The following is a 25,090-nucleotide window of genomic DNA, read 5'->3' on the forward strand; positions in this document are numbered from 1 at the left end:
AGGACCATTCTTTTTACTTTTATGTTGAGTCAGCTCACCTATCTCTCTCCACCTCAAGAAGCAAACACTTGTGTGAACTGTGCATTGATTCCTACATACTTGCATATTGCACTTGTTATATTACTCTATGTTGACAATTATCCATGAGATATACATGTTATAAGTTGAAAGCAACCGCTGAAACTTAATCTTCCTTTGTGTTGCTTCAATACCTTTACTTTGATTTATTGCTTTATGAGTTAACTCTTATGCAAGACTTATTGATGCTTGTCTTGAAGTACTATTCATGAAAAGTCTTTGCTTTATGATTCACTTGTTTACTCATGTCATTACCATTGTTTTGATCGCTGCATTCATTACATATGTTTACAAATAGTATGATCAAGGTTATGATGGCATGTCACTTCAGTAAATTATCTTTGTTATCGTTTTACCCGCTCGGGACGAGCAGTAACTAAGCTTGGGGATGCTGATACGTCTCCGACGTATCGATAATTTCTTATGTTCCATGCCATATTATTGATGATATCTACATGTTTTATGCACACTTTATGTCATATTCGTGCATTTTCTCGGAACTAACCTATTAACAAGATGCCGAAGAGCCGCTTGTCGTTTTCTGCTGTTTTTGGTTTCGTAAATCCTAGTAACGAAATATTCTCGGAATTGGACGAAATCAAGACCCGTGGTCCTATTTTGCCACGAAGCTTCCGAAGACCGAAGAGGAGTCGAAGTGGGGCCACGAGGGGCCGCCACCATAGGCGGCGCGGCCCGTGCCTTGGCCGCGCCGACTCGTGGTGTGGGGCCCTCGTGTGGCCCCCCACGTTGCCCTTCCGCCTACTTAAAGCCTCCGTCGCGAAACCCCCGATGCGAAAAACCACGATACGGAAAACCTTACCGAGACGCCGCCGCCGCCAATCCCATCTCGGGGATTCTCGGAGATCTCCTCCGCACCCTCGCCGGAGAGGGGATTCATCTCCCGGAGGACTCTACACCGCCATGGTCGCTCCGGAGTGATGAGTGAGTAGTTCACCCCTGGACTATGGGTCCATAGCGATAGCTAGATGGTTGTCTTCTCCTCATTGTGCTTCATTGTTGGATCTTGTGAGCTGCCTAACATGATCAAGATCATCTATCCGTAATACTCTATGTTGTGTTTGTCGGGATCCGATGGATAGAGAATACCATGTTATGTTAATTATCAAGTTATTACATATGTGTTGTTTATGATCTTGCATGCTCTCCGTTATTAGTAGAGGCTCTGGCCAAGTTTTTGCTCTTAACTCCAAGAGGGAGTATTTATGCTCGATAGTGGGTTCATGCCTGCATTGACACCTGGGACAGTGACAGAAAGTTCTAAGGTTGTGCTGTGCTGTTGCCACTAGGGATAAAACATTGGCGCTATGTCTAAGGATGTAGTTGTTGATTACATTACGCACCATACTTAATGCAATTGTCTGTTGCTTTGCAACTTAATACTGGAAGGGGTTCGGATGATAACCCGAAGGTGGACTTTTTAGGCATAGATGCAGCTGGATGGCGGTCTATGTACTTCGCGAATGTTATATCAACGACTGGCATACTACAACATGCAGTGGTATGCAGGGTCTCCACACCATCCAACAAAAGAAACTTTTATTGTATATAGAGGATGACATGCAGGTCCCATTTTGAAGTAGCGGTCTCAACATTCCAAAGGCGGCATGAGATCGAAAGAAAAAGGCAAGTGACCAAAAATCAGGGGGTCAAAAAAATCCAAGAAAAGAATTGGATTGTACATAGAGGATGACATGCGGGTCCCATGAGCTAGCAGCTTCCTCAACGTTTCAAAGACGACATGAGATCGAAAGAAAAAGGCAAGTGACCAAATATCAGGAGCCAAAATTAATCCAAAAAGGGAACTTTTATTGTACATAGAGGATGACATGCGGACCCATGAGCTAGCATCTTCCTCAATGTTTCAGAGGCGGCATGCGATTGAAAGAAAAAGGCAAGTGACCAAATATCAGGAGCCAAAAATAATCCAAGAAAAGAAACTTTTAATGTACATAGAGGATGACGTATGGATCCCATCTTGCAGCAGCGGTCTCAACGTTTCCAAGGCGGCACGGGATCGAAAGAAAAATGCAAGTGACCAAATATCAGGTGCCAAAAAATAACTCCAAGAAAGGAAAGTTTTATTGTTCATAGAGAGGATGACATGCGGGCCCCATTTTGCAGCAACGGTCTCAATGTTTCCAAGGCGGTACGAGATCGAAAGAAAAGGGCAAGTGACCAAATATCAGGTGTAAAAATAACTCCAAGAAAATAAACTTGATTGTACATAGAGGATGACATACGTGTCCCATTTTGCAGTAGCGGTCTCAACGTTTCCAAGGCATCACGAGATCGAAAGAAAAAGTAAGTAGCCAAAAATCAGGGTGTCAAAAAAATCGAAGAAAAGAAACATTTGTCGTTCAGAGAGGATGACATGCGGGACCCATGAGCCTATAACGTAAACGACTCGATCGGAGAACGTGAACGAGATGCGCGATCGAGAAAAAAAACATCGCTAGAGACGTTGCCATCTGGGCCCTAGATCCCTGAGCGGTTGATACGTTGCAAACGTATCTATAATTTTTGATGCTCCATGCTTGTTTTACACCAATTCCTCTATGTTTTATGTGCACTTTGCATCATTTTATGACATTTATTGGCCTAACCTATTAACAACTGCCACAGTGCCAGTTTCTGTTTATTATGTCTGTTTGTTGCAGAAAATGTCCAAAATTGAAAGTGCTCGGAAAATTTTGGAAAAATCACAGAAATTCTAATATACCAGAAGACTCTGGGAGCCAGAATGGGAGACGGAGATGTGCCACGGGGCAGCCATACCTGGCCCAGGCGCGGGCCTAGGCCTAGCCGCGCCTGGGGGTGGTATGGGCACCCTGTGCACCCCTCGCGTCGCCTCTTCGCCTATAAGACCCCTCTGACCTAAAAACTCCAAAACATATCATCCTCCGTCCACGAAAAGTTCCATAGCCGCCGACATCGCCGAAACCAAGTTTCGGGGGACAGAAGTCTCTATTCCGGCACCCTGCCGGGACGGGGAAGTGCCCCCGGAGCCATCGCCATCGACTCCACCGCCTCCACTACGACTCCGTGATGGTTTGTGAGTAGTTCCCGCAAGGACTATGGGTTCTTGGCTGTAGCTAGATGGTACTCTCTCCCATGTGCTTCAATACAATGATCTCATGAGCTGCCTTACATGATTGAGATCCATATGATGTAATCGGTGTTGTGTTTGTTGGGATCCGATGGATTGATCATTATGTTCAGTATATCTTATAAGTTTGTGAAGTATTTGTTGCTGCAATATTGTTATGTTTAATGCTTGTCACTAGTGCACGAGTGGCATGATCTTAGATCTAGGCTCTATAATTGTTGCTCAGATTGTATCTACAAATTGTATGCACATGTCTTTGTCCGGAACCCGAGGCCCCAAAGTGACCTCGAATTGGGATAACCGGAGGGGATGGCTTTGATATGAGGATCACATGTTTTCACCAAGTGTTAATGCTTTGCTCCGATGCTCTATTTAAAGGAGTACCTTAATTACCAGTAGTTTCCCTTGAGGCCCCGCTGCAAACGGGCTGGTAGGACAAAAGATGTTATGCAAGTTTCTCATTGCGAGCACGTATGACTATATATGGAAAACATGCCTACGATATTAATAGACTGAATATTTTGTCTTAATGCTAAATTCAATTCTATCAATTGCTCAGCTGTAATTTGTTCACCCAACACTTGTTATCTGGAGATTTACCACTAGTGTAGATCGTCGGGAACCCCGGTCCTTTATTTCATCATCATTTCTTTTCAATCAACTGCGCGCTGGGATATTTTCCAGTGTCATCTCCTCTGTGTTACTGCTACTGTTGTGTTACTATTGCTCTCATATTACTGCCACATCACATTTCCCTGTCAACACGCCATCAAAGTTGTACCAACTATTTTCTGCCGCCGCATCATATTACCACTACTTTCACATCACCCTGTTGCTAGTGCTTTTCCAGGTGCAGCTGAATTACAACTCCGTTGTCAAGGCTTATAAGTATTCTTTGGCTCCCCTTGTGTCGAATCAACAATTTGGGTTTTACTTCCCTCGAAGACTGTTGCGATCCCCTATACTTGTGGGTCATCAGCGGTGCGGATTTGCGTTGACTTGGCCGGCGCACCCAAGAATTCATCATGCACCACGTCTCGGGCCACCATACGCAACGTTTGCACGTTTACGTTGGTCTAGATGGCCTAAAAACGAGAAAAAAAAAGTTTTGACATGCACCACAAAGATAGCAAAAATCATCGGGGATGGTGCATCAACAACCACATCGCGACTTTCAATTCGTCAGCCATGGCAACTTTTTTTGTAGTGTTTGTATTAGATGGAGTAGCATGGTTTTAGTGATTGAACAGTGACAACAAATTCATGATCTATTATGGTTTTGACTTTTCTTTTGCTACCTCACTAGGGATAAAGTGAATGCATGTGCTATGTTCGTCACGTGACAAAAATGATTGTCTTGTTTGTTCAATGTAGCATATTTGATATTCAAACATCATGTCAAAGTACTTATGACTATACTCTGTTAATTCTTAATACAAGATTGCATGGAGTTTTCCCTTTCTTCTGAAGTATAAGAGAGATGTGTTGTATCATCTCTATGTTAGAACGTGATGCCCATATGAATGCGTATCTTTCACATGTTATTGTTTTGCATCCTCATATCTCATTGATGAATTACTATTTGTCCACTACAACTTAAAACGAAAGAATAGTCAAGTGAACCCATGAACCCCGGTCCATTTTTTTATCATAAGAAACACCGTTATCTTGCTTTTATCTTGTTTTCTATTTGCTGCACTATTTTAATCCGAAAATCCGAAAATATTTAATTTTCTTATTTATATCCAAAACACAAAAAATCAATCCTTTTACTATTTTTACTTAGTTACTTTACTTTATCTAGTTTTACTCGCTTTGGTATTACTTGTGTTTTATTTAATTACGCGAAACCTTGTGCTTGACAACCACATGGTGGAGATGGGGACACAAGGCTTTACTTTGCAGGATTTCTAGAAGAAGAGAGAAGAAAACACTCTTCGCTCAGTTCCCCGAGAGTTCGATATAAACCCTCAAGCCACCCTTGTGGGAAAAATTACTTCATGGACTACACACTCTGCACTTGGAGTCCCAACATTTTAAGAAGACTTTTGCTGGTTTTGTAAAGCTCCATCAACTACCTAAGTCGTTGCATCTATGTATGATCAGGTATGGGGGAGATTCAAGCATTGCGCGGGAAGAAGAGGAGTTACACAAGGTGCTAGACATGAAGACATTCCACGGATGCACGAGGGAGGAGAGGGAGGCAAGCGCGTCAGAGGAGGAAGGTCCCAGTGGCACTGTCGCCGCAACCCAGTGGCACTACCGCCCCAGGCAGCGGAAGTGCCGCCCGGAGCCAGCGGCACTGCCACCAACCCCAACGGCACAACTACCATGTGCAGCGGCACTGCCGTGCTTACACAACGGTACCACCGCCCGAGTCCGAACCAGTTTTGGTCGAATCCTATTTTGGGTCGGTTTGTATCTAGTTATTTCGTACCTTGGTCGTCCCGGATGCCTATATAAGCTACATGGACGCCCCCAGATTAGGTTTAGACCACGTTGAAGCTAAGCCCTACTTCATAATTGTTTGCTAGGCAAAACTATTGAATCCTACACACCAGTTCACTGTCTGGTGTTTTGCTACTGAAAGTTTGTGTGATATACGTTGCATTGGGAATTGGGAGATTGCAATTGAATCACTTCGTGGTCGGTGGCTACGTGCGCAAGTGTGTGGAGTTGCGAATATCTTGCAGGGTTGAGAGCTATTGCATTGGCGACAGGGATCGATCGAGAGAATCGTCCGCGACATACAAGTTACCTTCCACCTTATTCATCGAGCTCATCGCCGTGTTCATCACCATCCACCTCGCTTACTGAGAAGATCGGGCAACCCCTTATCAGCTAGTCGATGATGACTAAGCATGTATTATGTGACCATGAGGCATGTGAGGGCGGGTGCTGTGGAGCGATCGCTGTCAGTGTAGGAGGTCGAGTGGGGCGACAAGAAACTGTGTTCTTGGCTGCCTTCTGACCGCCATTTGGGCGCTCACCACTGCAGCTGGGGCCAGGCACTTGGAAGCTCCAACCCTTCCTTTTGATGCGGGCGGCGCGGCGTCGGGCTGTGAGTTCAGCCGCGGCGACACGAATAGGACATGGGTGTTGTTGTGGGAGCTCCGGCGGGGATGACATCGTTAGGGTTTGGCGCGGGCGGCGGCGAAAATGCTGTGTCGGCGCCGGCTATGGCGGGGGCCGATTAGGAAGGGGTCGACGGAGTGGCTGAGGAACCATCCATCATTGGAATGTCGCGAGCGACCGTGCGGAGACTAGGAGGAATCGAGGACGTGGAATAGTTTCCGGACGTCTATTCGGTGTTTGCGCGCGAGCCACAACTATAGCCCAAGCTGGACTGGAAGGGTCAATTTTGCGACGTCCAAGGATGCCAACGCGCATACAATTTTAGCGCGTGCGCACTGCGCTGGAGATTGCAATCAGGGGTTATTTTAGGGCATGCACCATGGGCGCGTTTGGTTGCCTGCATCCCTCTTGGCTCGCATCGGGCCAGCAATTTTCAGCCCGTTTGGTTGCCTGGGCTGAGCCGCGTTCTTGCATGAACCGGTTCTCAAAGCAGTGTCGGGCCAGGCCCTGGAGGAACGCCCGGTTTGGCAGTTTCCAGCGGTGTAGGAAAATCTCCACGCCCGGTGATGCAAAAGGGAATCTTCGGCGCACGGGAGGAGACGAGAATGGAGATGGCGGGAGCTGCGGCGTGCATCGGCGAAAAGCGAAAAGGGGGGCGGGAAGGATTCCGTCACCTCCCGCCGCGCCCCATGGCCTATTTCTATCCCCTCCTCCACTGTCCCCTACCCCAAATTTCGAGCTCCTCCTCCCGTCGGCAAGCAGGTAAGAGGCGCACGCAACTCCGATCGGCGACGGCGGCGGCGAGTACATCTGGGCTGCGAGTCATCATCTACTTCCTGCTCCAGCGCATCTTCACCTCCGGTGATGACTGTAAGTCATCCTTTATCCCCGTACCGCGACAATGTTTAGATCTAGGTTAGGAGTAGTCAGATCTTGTCTAGGGCTTGGTCTTCTAGCAGGGGTTAGTTTGGATTGTGGTGAGCTATCATGATCTTGCTAGGATTCGACAGTTCAGGTTGCTACTGCCATGATGTTGTCTAGGGTTTGGTCTTGTAGCAGGGGTTAGTCGAATGATTTGCTTGTCTGATTTAGGATGAACTTGTCCGGTTGCTACCGTTGCCATGACCTGCTTGTCAGATTTAGGATGAACTTGTCCGGTTGCTACCGTTGCCATGACCTGCTTGTCAGATTTAGGATGAACTTGTCCGGTTGCTACCGTTGCCATGAACTGCTTGTCTAATTTAGGATGTACATTGATGTGTGTAGGACTCCTTCTGGGATGACTTTAGCTAGGCGCTTGTCTGCGTTGGGGATTCTCAGATCCCTTCCCAAGTTCCCGATTCGCAGCCCACGTACGAGTCCAAGGTCACCCCTCTGCCCGTGTCTGACCTGGTGGCTCAGGTAGCGGCAGAGGTGGCGGCTAGGTTGGCCACCACGAAGAAGAACAAGAACCGCAGGGAAGCGGAGAGGGCCCTGAAGACCGGGCAGGAAAGGAATGCCACCATGAAATGGCTTCCATTCATGTCCAGCTTCGTGTTGGAGAAGATGTGCGGCTTGATCCAGAGCGGGGTGAGAACTGACAAAGGCTTCAAGGAAGTCCATCTGAATTGCGTGGCTACGGGCCTAGCTGAGCACTGTGGTGTCTCCGTCTGCTCCACTCAGGTATACAACCACCTGAGGAAGTGGAGGCAGAGGTGGCTCACCATTAGTAGGCTCCGCGATCTAAGCGGTGCTCAGTGGTGCGAGGACACCAAATGCATCGTCCTTGAGGGTGAGCACTACTGCGGGCACGTCGCGGTGAGCACCTCAATAACTCAGTCCTCCTCACTAACTTTTGTGATCAGCCACGAGCACAACTAACATCATTCTCCCTTTGCATCGTAGGATCACCCAAAGGACGCAGAGTTCCTCAATGTGCCCATCGCCAACTACAACGATATGCACACCATCTTCTCCTTCGGCCTCGCCACCAACAAGTACGCCATGGGATCCAGTGAGCCCCTGGGCTCTGCTGCAACAAATCCTGCACCTGAGGATGCTGATACCCAGGAGTCCGACACGGTGAACCTCGATGCTGACAAGCATGACGCGCCTGAGAAGCCGACCGCCGACAAGAGGAAGAGAGGAGCCTTCGCCGCCGACGAGCTAGTGGCCTTCACCAACATGACTGTTGCTATGAAGGACGTCGCACAGGCCATCAGGGACAACAAGCCCACGGACATGCACCCTGACCTGTACAATGCGGTCATGGACATGCTTGGCTTCGCCGAGGATGATCTCATGGCCGCCCTCAGCCACCTCGTCGACCACAAGGCCCAGGGTTCTAGCTTCGTCGGCATGATCGAGCCACACCGCGTCCTCTGGCCGAGGAACTACCTTGGCAAGTACCACACCAATGTGTAGTGGTGCCCTTGACGGGGTGGTTTAGGGAGGCATGCATGGAGATGGTGATGATGATGTGATGATGTATATTCTGGCAGTAGCTAGGATGAAAAACATTTGATGGCCCCCTTTTTGTAAGTATGATGAGGTTGTATATACTAACCCTTCAGGTGATGGTGAACTTTGCGGTGTTAGGATGAGACGCCCACTTTTGTTGTGGTGGTAGGACGACACCATGGTAGTTTAGGATGGACTTCTGATCGACTTTTGGAATGATCATGCATGCACCTGTTAGATTATTATTTGCTGTCAACACTTGCGTTGTTACATTGCTCATTTCTGAATTGCTTAATGGTTGTGATCGCTAACTTCTTCTTATGCCATGCTAGTGGTATGTGGTGTTTCGCGGGCGGGTTCGAGGAATCTACAGCTCATGGAGAGTCTGTCAAGATCAGGTCAATGACTACTTCAACAACATCTACCGAGGATATGCAACATTGGAGGAGGCACATCAAGAGTACCTCGCCTTTCTGGAAGAGAAGCTCCTGGAAGATCAGGCCATCGATGATGCAGTGCCATTAGCACAGCTGCCGCTGGAGGAAGTACATGCTCTACAAGGAGCACCACCGAAGGTATGTCCCAGCCGGGTCAAAGATTACATCATCGCCTTCCTCATCGTGGTGATCGTGAGGATCGTGTTCTTCTAAGTGGTCTATGATCGTATGTAATATATCATGACATGGTAATCTCTCCTTATTTGAATTGTGGTAAGGATATGAAACTGTGATTTGAGCAACCAAACAACTGATTTCTGTTTTCCTACGTGCATGGGCTGGAAACGAGCAACCAAACGATCGGGCCTGGGTTCTTTCTCCAACGCGCAAAATGCCGCACAAGCTATCAAACGGCCCGCCAAAAATAGCACATGACCCATTCGCGACGCGCAATGGCTCCCATCTCGCTGCCGCAGTGCAGGTATTGGGCCCAGACAATCAAACGCGCCGCATATCTGTTGGAGTTTCTCTGACCATCAGTGACTCCCAGTCCCAGATCTGAGCGCCTGTCGTGCTCAGTTCCCCATCCGCCTCCGAAACCTAACCCCGCGATCCCAATGCGCAGGTGAGCACCGCTTTCTCGTCAAATCCCCCTTTTCTTTCACAAGTTTTGCCGATTTTTGGGTCATCTTCCCGGCAGGAGTCCTGGAGAGGCGTCGCTCCGCCGCCGCCGCGCGCCGGTTCGGCTTTGTGTCGCCTTGGCGGCGCTCGTCGCTTGCACTATCTGGCTCTGGTCCTCCTCCGCCGGCCTCACCCTTGCCTCCTACAAGGCCCATGTACGCTCTCTTGCCCGTGCTCGCATACGGGTGTGAAGCTGAGTGCGTTGTTTGGTCTGCTTAGCAGTTGGCATAGTAATGGACGTACATGATACTTGTATGCTTGTGCTGTGCGCGTGGGCAATTTGAAACCTCTATACCCCTTTATAGTTGTTACTGTAATTTCCTTCCGTTAGGAGTACACTTGGGAATGCAAGTTGTGTATTAGGTAGATGATGCAGAGGGATTTTCTCCCTTTGTGCTTTTTAACAGGGTATATTTGAGCACGTTACGTCCTTTTTGCATTGCTTAGCAGCGAGGAAATAGGATGCTAGTATTTAAATTTAAATGGGTTAATTGGATCTATGCCACTCCAATTTCCACCACTTGGAGATATGCCATTACAAAAACAAGACTAGGAGATATGCCACTCCAACTTTCTCATACTTGTATCTATGCCATTTTGTACACTTAAATGGAATAACAGTTCAAAAGTATTTCAGTATGTACTGCAGTATTTACTATAATACCCCTGTTTTCAACTTTTGGCAGCATATTTGGCTTTTCTGGGCGCCCAAAAATTCAAAAAAAATAAATATTTGGCCGAAAATTTGAACTTGTCAGAAAAATTCGAAAACATTACAGAAAATCACAAACACTAATATTAATCTATTGTGCAAGTATGAGCAATTTCTGGGAAGATTTGGACCTCTAAACCGACGTTTTAAGTTCTGTTCAGTAACTTGTTAAATTTCTGCCAAAAGTTTGAACTTCCTAGAAAAATCTGAAAAAATTACAGAAAATCAAAAACACTAATATGTCTAAGCTAAGTGTATTCATCAGTTCAAGACTAAAAAAATCATGAAGAAAACGAAATTAAAGAACGTGCTATCTGTACATTCACGGACAGACTGGGAGAGGTGGTGGGGACTAGCTCGTACAAGCACTCAGGGATCGGCTTCATCCTGCAGAAATGGCGCACAGGTCAAGCTGCAACGCTTTCCTCTATCCGCATTGAGCGCACCTCAAGCCACAGCGGCCCTACACAGCAGCTTCGACCGAGCAGCACTACCCTCCACGGCTCTATCGGGGGTGTGGCTCCACCTCCGTCGCCCTAAGCCAGCACCTCCGGGGATCACCTCCCCGCAGCCACCACCTTCGTTCGCCTCCTCCAGCCACCGGCGTTGCTTGCCTCTCTAGCTGCCGGCCGCCTCCAAGCTTTAGGGTTCATCGCCTTAAGCGCTGGTCGAGGGGAATTAAGGTGTGCGTTGAGTAAAGGAAGTAGATCGGGGGAATTGACCGTGAGTTAAAAAAACATTTTTGTATAAAGTCATTTCCGTCCGTACTTAGACAATATACATCTTGGTATTGATGAAAATGGCATTGATAGAGGTATCCAAAAGTTGGAGTGGTATATCTCCAAGTCTTGTTTTTGTAATGGCATATCTCCAAGTGGTGGAAATTAGAGTGGCATAGATCCAATTAACCCTATAAATATATTTTTTTAGGAGGAAAGTCCAAGTGATAGCATTTCTCCGCAGCTTGGTGTCGAAAATTCCAAGCCGCTGGAAAGTTGTAGTATGTGACTATCCTTGTTGCCAAGGGAGGGACTGGGTGAGGGGTTAATTTGCTTACCAGAACTATCATTATTTGGTCATCTATTTGGTTGGTGCTTAGTTTTGGGATGGTATAATTGGTTACAATACACGTGCTCAATTTGTTTAGAAAGCATCACTACCTTCTTTACAGAAATGCTTAAGACATAATTTGATGAGGTAACAAGGATGTTTTCCCAGTGGTGAACTAGGCGAGATTGCATTATAGAATATTATTTTCCAATGATAATAATACTATTTAAAGATAATAATGTTTAGTAGCAATAAATATTCCTTCTTGAGTGCGTCGTTCATTTTAGTTAATTTGGCTGGTAAGCTGATTCCAAATGCATGTATGCTAGTATTATGCAATGTGTATTTGAGTTCATACTGAAATGATTTATTATACTGACGTCAATGCTATTGCTCAAGGATGTTGATGTAAATAAGTTGTGGAGAACTGCGGAATCAAAGGGTTGGAGAGCTTCTTCTGCCCCACGATCATATTGGCCTCGTATGTTTGTTTCTGTGACCTCTGGAAATCAATGGTCAAATTCTTAGCAAATGATGGTAAAGTGGATACACTTGAAGTGTAATTTATGTACTTGCAGCCCCACCAACTGAGTTTGAGACTAATGGGTACTTGCGTGTCCGATGCAATGGCGGCTTGAACCAACAACGTACCGCGGTATGATTAATGAATAAACTGTCTCTTTAGTTCTAAACACGCATGTTTGATCATGGGAGTTATTATTTTTCAAACCGGGTTCCCCATTCTCTATTACATTCATAATAAAAACAAGAGTTATTCTAAGTTCTAACAGAATTTTTTTAAAAAAGACAAAGATGAGAAAATGGGTTTGATGCACTAGGGGTCGAACCCCATTCTTGGAGCCAAATTATGGGACAAAAGCCCCTTAGCACCAGCCACTAGCATTAAATGATTGAATCACATGGGTTGTTACGGTTATATCTTCGATGTTAACAAAATTAAGGTTGCTATTGTCTTGTTTTTGTAGATTTGCAATGCTGTTGTTGCTGCACGAATAATGAATGCTACACTAGTGCTGCCAGAATTAGATACAAACTCTTTCTGGCATGATGAGAGGTATTACTTTTTTCCAAAATGATTTCTCATTTATGTTTTGCCAATAGGATTTGATTTTCATGCAAAGTACTTCAGAAGTTTGTTAACATACAAAATTACTTTTACTCATCTATTGGCTTAATCATATTTCCATTGCTTTGATACTCTACAGTTGGTATTAATTGATTATATAGTTTCATCATCTTGTGCTTGATTTGTGATATTTACATGAGTATATTCGGCCCATGTTCCATCTAGCGAACCATATTTGTTTACTTCCTAGAAGAATTTGAAGCAAGATAATAGCAGATATTTAGCACCGAGTAGACAGAATATTGTAGAGTAGAACAGTTCCAGAGTTCTGAATATTTGCCTATATTATGTATGCAATGTCATAATAGGTTTGGAAATCGGGAAGGATATATGCAGTTTGTATTCAAAACATTATCATTGATGAGAAGTTAAACTTCAGTTTAGGACTTTTATATAGGGTTCATAAAAAACCATCGGTCCATCAAATAGTGTAGTGATTCAGGTGATCATGGGTCTCAAGCTTTAAATGATTCACCATATTTTGAGAGATAAGATTCTCCCAGATGTAACTGTCGATCACTAATTTGCATACATTGCCATTCACCATCTATATCTCGTATGCATTGTTTGGAAGTAGGTATTCAGCCCGGGGTATTGAATTGAGTTGTGATACCAAATCAACCAATGCATTGAAATGGGGCTGCAATTCAAGAACTTTTGTATGGATACACATGTATTACGTAGATGGAATCTGAGGGTAGCAACAAATTCTAATATGTGTTTGGATGGCAAAAGTATTGAATTTCTATTTTGTTGCCCGACTGAGCCTTATCCCCTTTCTTGCGTACAAGGCCCTCGTCCATAAGAAAAGAAACAGGGAGAGAGCAACGATGAAACTCAATCAATCGACGCCCGTAGTTCCCTTCCCCAAATCCCAGGCCGGGCGGTGATGCTGACCTGGATGGTGGAGAACCTCGTGGCCCTCTCTCTCCGTGCGAACGAGAAGCTGCCTGTGGGGGGCATCTTCACCTGAGCATTGTCCTCTCGCCGTCGCCCCTTCGCCCAACCGGTCACATGACTTGTGCTTGGGCAGACAATGCCCTATCATTCTGGCCTCCCGACAGGGGCTCAGCCGTGAGGATCGGTGGCGGTGGCTGATGCGCCCTTCGGCCCGCAGCCTACAGTGCAGGGCGCTCGCGGGAGTCGCTCTCACGATGCGGCTTCCTGCATGCCGTGGTGAGGGAAGCCCTCCTCTAGCATGCAGTTCAACGGTGGTGCCCAGGTGGTCTCCTCATTTTCTCCTCTGGCAGTTCCTCACTCATCTCTTTTCTACTCTGTGGGATGCTGAACTGGTACGTTTTGCGTGAGGGGGCAAATTCAGCTGAACACGAAGGTTCTCGGCTTCGTACTCGAGGGCTGGCTTGTGTGCGCGGGGACTCACCTTTATACTCACCTACATTTCCAGGAGGCAATACCGAGACCACCCAGAGACCACCCAAGCAGCCGAATTGGAGCATTTTGAATGCCAATACACGATTCCATGGTTGAATACCAACATCCAAACACATCATCAAATATTGCCCTTTTTTTGCGTGTTGTCAGGTTTTGGTCTTGAGAACAAGAGACGCTGAATCACACAACCTCGTCTTCACCCTTTTCTTCACAAACATCTTGTCCTTCTACATCTTGAGATTCATATTCTTCGCCATCTTCACCATCATGGTTGCACCTCACTTCTAGCCTTAGATTCTTTATTTGACGCCAAGATCTCGAGGTTCTCCTCTCAATCTGTGGTCTTTTGAAGGCGATGCCATGCACCAGCTCCTCCTTTCAACTTGTATGCGACCAAAGGATCTTTATGGTCTTTTGGAATGCTCATGACCTCAAAGAAAGTCTTCACCTCATACAACTAATCAAGACACCTTCAATATCAACATTTCCATTAAAAATAGGGATCTCAGCTTTCACCTTGTATGTGTCTCTCGCATATGTAGTGTTGTGTACTCTCAGATATGCATAGAAATCCGGTTCTTTAAGGTCTTCATCATATTCTTCACCTTCAGAAGCTTCAACATAAGTTGGCCTTCTTGAGGTATGTTGGACGAGCATCTTCTTCCTCCTTTGATGAATTGTTATGCCTGAACCTCACACTCACTGGAAAAGGGGAAGAACACTCAAAACACACACATGATTTGGCACGAATTTTGGGTCTTAATTATGAGGAAATAGTCGATTACAACTGTGCCTTCTTGGCCAACCATGAACAGTTGCGGCTATGGGGAATTAATCCTAATACATCAATGATCGACCCTGGAGGAGAGAAGGGACTAAAATAGCTTGAGCTGAGCTACATGACAAGATGCTGTTGGGACGATAAGATTACAGCTGTAAAGTTCAGAGTTGCCCGTTGGTTGCTTTTGAGCCGTCCATCAGTAGATCAACGGTGATTGCTTCATCACTGTGGCATTCTGGATAAAGCTGGCGTCTTCCCAGGTTGCTTGATCTACCGACATATTCTACCATTTTACTAGCCATTGCACCACAGGAATAGAAATGTCACCTTGAGCTCGGGGAATTAGCTTTCTTTCGAGAACAGCTTCAGGAGCGATCAGAATTTTGCCATCCTGGTTGATGAGTGGTAAATGAGGGCTGGGTACAGCTTTAGGTCCCAAATGTCGTTTGAGCTGACTAACATGGAATGTGTGATGCAGCTTACATCCTTCGGGCAGAGGAAGCTTGTATGAGGTGTTGCCTATCTTCTGGAGAACTCGAAAAGGGCCATAATATTTTGAATGAAGTTTCAGACATCTGTGCAAGCTGAGGATGTGTGCCTATAGGGCTGGAGTTTTGAGTACACCATGTCACCAACAGCAAGTTCTCTCTGACCTATTCTTGTCAGCGTAGAGCTTCATTCTGTCTTGAGCTTTCAACAGGTTCTCCTTGATCTGTCTGGCAATGTCTTGAACAGATGCATTTGGAATTAATTCAGATGTGTGGTCATCTGTGGGTAGCAGTAACTCCGCAAGTAATGGAGGTGGTCTGCCGTATAATGCCTGAAATGGAGTCATTTTGAGTGATGTATGGAAGGTAGTATTGTACCACCACTCAGCTAAAGGTAACCAGTGATGCCACTTCTTTGGTTGCTGGAAAGCCATGTTTTGAAGGTAGTTCTCCAAGCATTGGTTTACTCTTTCTGTTTGGCCGTCGGTTTGTGGGTGATAGGATGTACTGAAGTGCAATTTGACACCAAGTGACTTGAAAAGGTCTTGCCACAGAGTACTAATAAAGATTTTGCATCGATCTGTGACAATGACTGTTGGTAGACCATGCAGTTTGAATATGTTTGCAGTGAAGGCTTGAGCTACTGTCTTGACAGTAATTGGGTGTTTCAAGGATATGAAGTGTGCATATTTGGTAAACCTATCAACCACTACCAGGATGATATCTCTGTTTTCCGATATTGGTAGCCCCTCTATGAAGTCCATGCTTATGTGAGTCCGAGCAAAATCTGGCACTGGAAGAGGTTGGAGTAATCCCGGATACTTGCAATGCTCAGGCTTGTTAATTTGGCAGACCGGGCATTGCTTGATGTACTCAATAATTTGTTGTTTCATGCCAGTCCAATGAAATAGAAGTTTGACTCTTTGATACGTGGCCTTTTCCCCAGAGTGTCCACCTAGCTCCTTATTGTGAAGCGAGCTTATGATTTTCTCCCTTAAGTCAGTGGTGCTGCCAATGATAAGTTTTCCTTTATATCTGAGCAGACCCTTGGAGAATGTTGTGTTTGGAGTGCCAGCTGGTGCAACGGTCAGTGTGCAATGAGCTCCTTGCATTTGTCATCTTCAGTGTAAGACTTTGTAACATCTGTGATCGAAATAGGAATCGCTGCACTTGTAAACATGGACAGTAACTTATGCTTGATTCTGGACAAGGCATCAGCAACCTTGTTTTCTTTTCCTTTCTTATATTCCACAGTGTAATTATAGCCCAGCAACTTGATAAGCAGTTTATGTTGTATGCCATCTGTTAGTTTCTGCTCTTGTATGTATTTTAGACTTTGTTGATCAGTCTTTATGATGAGGGAAGTACTGAGAAGTAATGTTTCCACCTCTTGAGTGCTTCTAAGATTGCCATGGCTTCCTTGTCATAGGTAGAGAGGCTAGCTGACTTTGGCCCTATGGCTCTGCTCAAGAATGAAATGGATCTGCCTTGCTGCATTAGAACGGCCCCAATCCCATAATCACATGCATCTGCCTCTAAGGTGAAAGGGGAAGTGAAATCTGGTAGAGTACAGGAGATGCAGTCATCTTCTCCTTGAGTAATTGGAATGCAGCTATTTGGAATTCAGACCACTGGAAACTGTCCTTTTTAAGTGCCTCAAACAGTGGTTTGCAGATAATACTATAGTTTTTGATAAATCTGCGATAATATCCAGTAAGGCCCAAGAAGCTTCTTAGATCTGTGACATTTTCAGGCTGTTGCCAGTTCACAATTGCTGCTATCTTTTTAGGATCTGTAGCAGCTCCTTCTTTGCTTATAACATGACCCAAGTATTCTACTTGTGGTTGTGCAAATGTGCACTTTTCCATCTTGGCAGAGAGATGATTCTTCTGTAGGATATCAAACACTTGCTTGAGGTGAGAGATATGATCAGTAATTAGTGCTGTAGATGAGGATGTCATCAAAGAACACTAATGCAAACTTTCTTAGAATTGGTGCCAGGATAGAGTTCATGAGCTGCTGAAACGTAGCGGGGGCATTAGTTAGGCCGAAGGGCATTACAACATACTCATAATGGCCTTGGTGTGTTGTGAAAGCTGTTTTGTGATGTCCTGCTCATCAATTCTTATTTGGTGGTAACCACTACGCAGATCGATTTTCGAGAAGAATTGTGCTCCATGTAAATTCATCAAGCAAGTCCTCTATTATTGGAATAGGGTACTTGTTTTTTGATAGTTTGCAAGTTAAGCTTTCTGAAGTCAACTACTTTTCTCCAAGTGTTGTCTTTCTTCTCGACAAGGATAACAGGGGAAGAATATGGGCTGGAGCTATCTCTGATGATCCCTTTTTGAATGAGATCTTTGATGATATCTTCCATGGCATTCTTTTGTTGGTGTGGCAATCGATAAGGTCGTTGATTGACAACTTTGGAACCTGGTATAAGTGGAATAGTATGGTCACAAGATCTCCTTGGTGGCAGTTTTGTTGGTTCAGCAAACAGTGGGCAGCACTGGCTTGATGAATAGAACTGCTCCACAGACAGACTCGGCAAGTAGTTTGTTGAGATGGTAACTCTCTGTTATTGCCGACGTGCCAGGTAGACTTTCATCATGAAAGGTTACAGTTTCTTCTTCATTTGTAGTTGCTTTGAGTAGCATTCTCTTGTAATTGAGAGTGACTGGGCTGTGCTGATAGATCCAATCAGCTCCCAGTATGATGTCATAGCCTTTAAGCTGTAGTATTCTGAAATTAGAGGTAAATGGTGTCCCTTGGATGTTGTACTTGCACTGATGGCAAGTGAATTCTGTCCATAAGGTAGCACCATTAGCTACTGTTACTTTCAATTTTGGGGAAGGAAATAAAGGGCAAGCTGCGTTGGTAGCAAATGCAGGAGTCATAAATGTTGTTGTGCTTCCAGTATCGACAAGAGCTGTTGCTCTATGTTGCCCAATTAGTATTGACAAGGTAAATGTATATTTCCTTGTTTTCAGGCCAAATAATGCATGCATAGACAGTTGTAGTTCTGGCTGCTGATTTTGTTCAGTGTCAGAATCTTCTTCACTGTCAGAAGTCTCTGATGTACACAATTTCTGCATCAGCGGTTTGCAATGCTTGGACTTGTGCCTTTTGGGCCATTTTGCAAATTTTCTTGTGGCCAGGAAACCAGGGTTCTTTGCATTTGTAGCATAGGTTTTTGCTCTTTGCTAGTTCAATAGCTGCAGCTGGTGTTGTGTTCACTTCAAAATTTACTTGCCTTCGAGGGAAGAAACTCTGCTGAGAATATTGCTTCCTTTGTGGATTTGCTTGTTGTATTCTCTTTGCCATCCACATTGCCTGTTGCATGTTTTCAGGTTTGTGACACTGCAAGTGTGCTTGTATATATAGTCAGATAACCCTGAGATGAAACTATTTATATAGTAGGTCATCTGGTAGACCTGGGCTGTCTCTTCTCATGAGATTCATAGCTGACTTGAATTTTTGAATGTATGCTGCCACAGTAGATGTTTGAGTCAGCGAATGGAATGCCCTCACATTATCACAAATAGAGCTTTCTGCAAATCTATCTGCTATGTACGAGCAGAATCTGTGCCAAGCAGTATTTGTAGCACTATAACCAGTGCCCCTCCACCATTGTATTGCATCCCCTTTGAGGTAAGTAACAGCCACTTCAGTTCGTTGTTCAAGTGGAGTTCTTGCTGAATCAAAGTAGAGCTCAATTGTTTGGATCCAAGAATCTGCATCTTTGCCATGAAATTCGGGAATATTCATCTTAGCTGGTTTGACAGCCGGTACACCTCTCCTATTGTCCAATACAGGGAATATATTTCTATTTCTCTGGAAACCCTTTGGTGTTGCTGACCAGCAGGGTTTTGTTGCTGTTGGGTATGGTTGGTGTGATGTTGCTGACCCATGTTGGCCTGTTGCTGCTGACCATGTTGCTGGCCAAGGTGTGGTTGCTTCTGGGAGGCAACGATGACAGCACCAGGATTTATGGCATTCGGGTGTCTGTATGGTGTTCTCGGAGTGCCATCCAAATTAATTTCTTTGCCTTGGAGATTTCTCAGAGTGCAAGTGCCAGCAGGAGCTGTATGTGGGCGTGCATCCTCGTATGCTTGATTGCTTGTGGTGGTGGTGGTATACAAACAGAGGTTGCAGATAGTATGTTGGCATTGGGTGGAGTTTGTGGGTGGGAGCTACCTGTCTGATGGATTTCGTCCTCACGCACTTTTACTGATTGGAACAGTCGGTCGAAATTGGCCTGAATTGAAGTGAAGTTCTTCTGTATGCTTTCGAAATTTGCTTTCACCTGGTGGAGAATTCAGTGAACTCTCGCCGGTCTTCTTCTCTGTCGTGTCGAAGTTTGATGATGTCGAGCTGTTTGATGATGTCGAGCTGCAGTGACTCGAGCTGAAGCATGCCGGTATCTTGTGTCCCCGCTTCGGATTTCTCTGCCATGCTTGGCCTTGAAGTTGACCCTTCCACCGCCTTCGCTACGCCTGCGTCGCCCGCTGCAGGATGCCGCACGGATCTGGGAGGGAGGTGGGATTCTGCGACTGAAAGCAAGGACCTTCAGCAACCACTCCGGTACCCCGATCTGCAGCCGGACAGTGCCTCCGCCGCCAAGCTGCCGCCGTCCGCTCCTTTGAAGAAGAGCGCTACATTGCCGACGGGAAAAAGAGCAACCGAGAAGGATTTGACGGGAGATCCCAACTTCTCTTCGCTCTTGATCCGATTCGTCGCCGAGGATTGTTGGCTCTGATACCACTGTTATGCCTGAACCTCCCACTCACTGGAAAAGGGGAAGAACACTCAAAACACACACAGGATTCGGCACGAATTTTGGGTCTTAATTATGAGGAAATAGTCGATTACAACTGCGCCTTCTTGGCCAAGCACGAACAGTGGTGGCTGTGGGGAATTAACCCTAATACATCAATGATCGACCCTGGAGGAGAGAAGGGACTAAAATAGCTTGAGCTGAGCTACAGGACAAGATGCAGTTGGGACGATAAGATTACAGCTGTAAAGTTCAGAGTTCCCCGTTGGTGGCTTTTGAGCCGTCCATCAGTAGATCAATGGTGATTGCTTCATCACTGTGGCATGAAGTGGACTTGGTTAACTGAACTTGAGTGACCCACATCGTCTGGTCCATGACATGAATTTTCCTCACTGTCGACATCCTTGTCTTCACCTAGCGCTTGGATTTGTTGTTCTGCAGCATCCTTTCTGTTTCTCAATTCCCCAATTGCTTGCTGCAGCTTGCTCTCAAAGAGGACGCCAAGAACTGGAATGGATCAGCAAGACTTTGATACCACCGAAGCAGCACAAGGTTGTGGAGGAACAACTCCACTTTGCTTCTACGATATGGACATCACATTGTTGAGGCTTAGGGGATAGGGGCGGGAACTGCCGAAGAGTTCAGTCCAAAACTCTTTTAACACACTAGATCTATTCCAAGGTCTAAGATAAGAACACTGAGTTCTCTTTATTGATAGGTAGTGGGTACATAGTCTATTTACATAGCTAGAGGTAAGGACCTTTCTTTATAGGCTTCACGAGCCTTCACTACTCAGCTCTGCTCATAGCTAGAAGGGTAAGCAAATACAAATAGCCTAGTTACAACTCATAACCAGAACATTATAGAAACCACTACAGCATATGACTAAAGGACCAAGTTATCTAGAATATAGTAGAAGTGTGTAGAAGCAATGATGGATTTTAACTAAATAATTATTTTCTTTTCTCTACTGTCCCACATCATCAACTAAGATAACAAGGCATCACAAATGATTTTAAGTAGTGCACTGCATTCCTTCTAATTTGTTTTGTTCAATACTAAATCATAATGAGGTTCCGTGCGTTACATTTAATTTCAGTAATGATTTTCTATATATTCAAAACTGCCTTTTTGTCAGCCTTTTTGGTTTGTAGTGAGGGATCTTTGCGTGGTGGTACCTGGTTGATGTTTACTTATGTTCTCCATTTATATGCAACCAGTGGTTTTGTAGGTATTTATGATGTTCCCCACTTCATCAAGACATTAAAATACGATGTCCGTATTATTACGAGCTTTCCAGAAATCTCTACAAACGGAAAATCGAAGAAGCTGAAAGCCCACCAGGTGAATGAAAAGCTCACTAGTTTTAGTTGTACCAAAACAAATTATTCCAGAGAGACTATGCTCATGAAACAATTTCTGTTGGAATCAGATCCGGCCACCTCGAGATGCACCGGTAACTTGGTATAAAACAGTTGCTTTGGAGAAAATGAAGAATTATGGGGCTATCTATTTGACTCCATTTTCACATCGCATGGCAGAAGATATAAATGATCCAGAGATCCAGAGATTGCGATGCAGGGTGAATTACCATGCATTACGATTCAAGCCTAACATCATGAAAACAAGCAGTGAGATAGTGAATAAGCTCCGCTCAGAAGGCCATTTCATGTCAATTCATCTTCGGTTTGAGATGGATATGCTTGCTTTTGCTGGGTAGGGCATTGAATAACTACATCGCATGATTGCATGCGTCAGCGATGCACGTTTAGAATTCTTGTAGTTTGTTATTCATTGTGAGCATCATATATGCTTGCTATGCATCTATGGATGGAGAAGTGCATCCAGGCATCCTTTGTTTCAGTTCCAGTTCAGTGTACCCGAAAAGCCCTCACAACAGCATCCCCTTAGATATCATAACATTTATTTTATTGATTGTTAATTCGTCATCAGTTTTTTTGAAGTGATGTTATTAGCCAAAATAAACATGTGTCACTGATCATTATGCATTATGGTCATCTGCTCTCTTATTCTAGAATTTTGGAGTACAGTTATATTATTTGGTTCATTGCAGTTCGACAGCTGACCAGCTATGTTTTCTATCAGTACTTCAGTAGTAAGCAGTGCTACATTGCTTCTATGCATGAAGATAAATGCAATGGTTGTTGGTTGTTGCATATCTTCATTTCGCATTGTTGTTCATAGCTTATTTTTGGCATGAAAACTGCAGGTGCATTGATATATTTACACCTCAAGAACAGAAAATGCTGATCAAGTACCGCAAGGAAAATTTTGCAGAAAAAGAACTTGTCTATAGGGAAAGACGGCTCATTGGAAAGTGCCCTTTAACTCCAGAAGAGGTACAGAATTTTTGTAGATATTTTGTTCTTTATATTTCTGATGCGGTACTATAATATTCAACTGTGTTCTGAAATTAGAAGTTAGTTACTTTTAAGTTGGAGTACCAAATTGAAGCTTTGTAACATTTTATTTATACTGCATAGCATAATAATGATGATGGTTCTGGACCTGAAGTCTGATTAAAACTATGAGTATTATAGTGATTTCGACACTTCATGATTAGTAATATCAGAAGCTGCCACCAATACTAAAGTTTGTGTGCATACCCAAGCCTGCCAGGGTGCCACTTTATGGTCCAGCTCAATGAATTGTAGATTTACTTCATAAGTAATTATTTTTAATTTTAATGTTTCTTGAAGTCCACTTTCAATCTCAGCTCTCTCGAAAGCAGACCTTTCAACTAAAATCTGAATTGCAAACTCGAACTACAGAAATTGTCCACTGTACAGGTACAGAACCGTTGATGCCATTTGTTGAGGTTAGTTGTAATGGTGTTAAAATTGCCTGCTGGTTTTAAAGTTAGCTGTGACTGGTGTTGAACTGTTGATGCCATTTATTCGCCACATCATCAAGCAAATAAGTAAAGATATAGAATAGATCGATAAATTTGACACTGTTGAAGTGAGATGTTAGTGTGGTTCCAACACAAAGCTTGCCTGTCCAGCCAACGTGAAGTGATTTGTTTGATTACATGATGACGGAACATGCCGAAACCACTTGTAAAGCCATCCGAGGCTGTAAAGCAGACGGTTTTTGATAATTGATGTTGCAATGCCTATGGTTAGAGGACCTTTCGGATTGACTTCAATATATGATTGCTCCAGTGATTTTTTTTAAAAGGACGGCAGTTAGTAAAGAAAAGAACTATGTTAATATATAACTGACTCTAACTCTGTAAAATTTGCTTCACAACAATTGTTTTTCTCTGTACTACCTTAAGCGTTGTGGGCAGTTTATACTTCTTCTCAGAGCAAGATCCATATAATCTATTATCTGCACCATTGTTTATTAATTCTTACAATTGTTGGTTTGGTGGCATGGATATGCACGTCATATACCATCCTGATGTGAATAAACCATTTTTGATAGACTAAGATTAATTATGCTAGGAAGGAAAATTTGAAACATATGCAGGAAAATGGTGTATGTTTTTTAAACCTGTCAAAATTGGGGAAAGACATTGAAATATACATTTCATAGCAGAAACTTTTTGTCGAGAAAAGCTTTACATAGATAGTTCAAACAAGTGTTCATGTTGTTGTGCAGGTAGGTCTTATTCTTCGTGCGATGGGATTTGATAATACAACTCACATCTACCTTGCTTCTGGTGAGCTGTTTGGTGGGAAACACTTCATGAGGCCCTTCAAGGTTATGTTTCCACGCCTAGAAAACCATAGCTCAGTTGGACATGGAAAGCTGGAAGAAAATACCCGAGGGCTGGCAGGTTCTGCAGTTGATTACATGGTCTGTCTCCTATCAGATATTTTTGTGCCTACATATGATGGTCCAAGCAACTTTGCAAACAACCTCATGGGTCACCGCCTATATTATGGTTTCCGTACCACTGTCACACCAAACCGAAAGGCCCTTGCTCCTCTATTCATGGACAGAGAGGAAGGTCAGACAGCTGGTTTTGAAGAGCGAGTGAAGCAGGTCATGCTGACCTCGCATTTTGGTGGCCCCCACAAGCGCATTCATCCAGAGTCTTTCTATACAAACTCATGGCCAGAGTGCTTTTGCCAGGTGAATCCTGTGAATCGTGCGGATGAATGCCCACCAGACAATATATACGAGGTTCTGGAGAATCAATTTCTGAGTGAAGAAGGTTTAGGAGAAGTGAAAGCCACTAATCAGGCAGACTCAACCAGCCAACCAGAGGAGAGTACGATTTAACTGAGCAACCAAGCTATTTATTGCCTGAGATCATGTATCACCTACCAGGCTATTACATTTTCGATGGATGAATTGAGGATTTTTGGGGTATTGATGGCCCAAGATGATAACATGCTCAAGTGAGAGGTTCAGCTTAACCAGAACTATTAGGATGTGAGAGACTGAAAGCACAACTACGAGAGGACTGAATTAGACAGAGATCTGTCAACCATGTTTTCGCAGAGAAAACTATACACGTTCTGTCAAATAGTAACTGTTCATTGAGTGTAGGACGTGGTGCGTGATGAGGGTAACAATGGCTGGAAATGTATCTACGGGATGTTATAGCAGAATGTGTAGTAACTCACTGTACCAGCCTATGTTTTTTTTCCCACAGTTATGCATATACTACTAGCTAAATGCCTGTTTATTTGATCTATTTCTGTCTTTTCGATGAAATAGGTCACCGAAACGAACCAATGGAGTCAGCTTTGTTGTGGCTTTACCACCGACCGAATACGCAGAAGCACCCCCGGATGTGCTTCCAGCTCATTGCGCAAGTTGTCCGGTTCGGTCCGTCCCTGATATTGGACCACTGCACCTGTAGGAAATTTAGAGGTTGCACCTGTAGGAAATTTAGAGGTTACTAGGGACGCGTTTGGTTGCCTGGCCG

General features: G+C 44.5%; 1 protein-coding gene across 2 annotated transcripts; it reads left to right on the forward strand.

Annotated features, from left to right (window-relative positions):
* Positions 1 to 9,694: 9,694 nt before the first annotated feature.
* On the forward strand, positions 9,695 to 24,837 carry LOC124702787 (O-fucosyltransferase 1-like). 2 transcript variants are annotated; one of them, XM_047234952.1, is made up of 9 exons: positions 9,695 to 9,781; positions 9,857 to 9,992; positions 11,999 to 12,080; positions 12,178 to 12,254; positions 12,586 to 12,674; positions 21,405 to 21,528; positions 21,617 to 21,900; positions 22,415 to 22,544; positions 23,812 to 24,837. In XM_047234952.1, exons 1-9 carry the CDS (start codon positions 9,774 to 9,776, stop codon positions 24,436 to 24,438), a joined length of 1,557 nt encoding a protein of 518 aa, XP_047090908.1. In that variant the 5' UTR covers positions 9,695 to 9,773; the 3' UTR covers positions 24,439 to 24,837. The 2 variants fall into 2 exon arrangements, with proteins under 2 accessions (XP_047090908.1, XP_047090909.1); XM_047234953.1 differs by lacking the exon at positions 9,857 to 9,992 and adding an exon at positions 11,480 to 11,585 and having other exon boundaries at positions 9,759 to 9,781.
* Positions 24,838 to 25,090: the final 253 nt, after the last annotated feature.

This window comes from Lolium rigidum, chromosome 3, assembly GCF_022539505.1.
Source record: "Lolium rigidum isolate FL_2022 chromosome 3, APGP_CSIRO_Lrig_0.1, whole genome shotgun sequence".
Lineage (NCBI taxonomy): Eukaryota > Viridiplantae > Streptophyta > Magnoliopsida > Poales > Poaceae > Lolium > Lolium rigidum.

Bases quoted from the DNA above. Each gene is read 5' to 3' on its own strand.
- LOC124702787 (XM_047234952.1), top strand. The intron at 12,255-12,585 runs GTATGATTAATG...TTGTTTTTGTAG, and splicing joins TGAACCAACAACGTACCGCG to ATTTGCAATGCTGTTGTTGC. The intron at 22,545-23,811 runs GTACAGAATTTT...GTTGTTGTGCAG, and splicing joins GCCCTTTAACTCCAGAAGAG to GTAGGTCTTATTCTTCGTGC.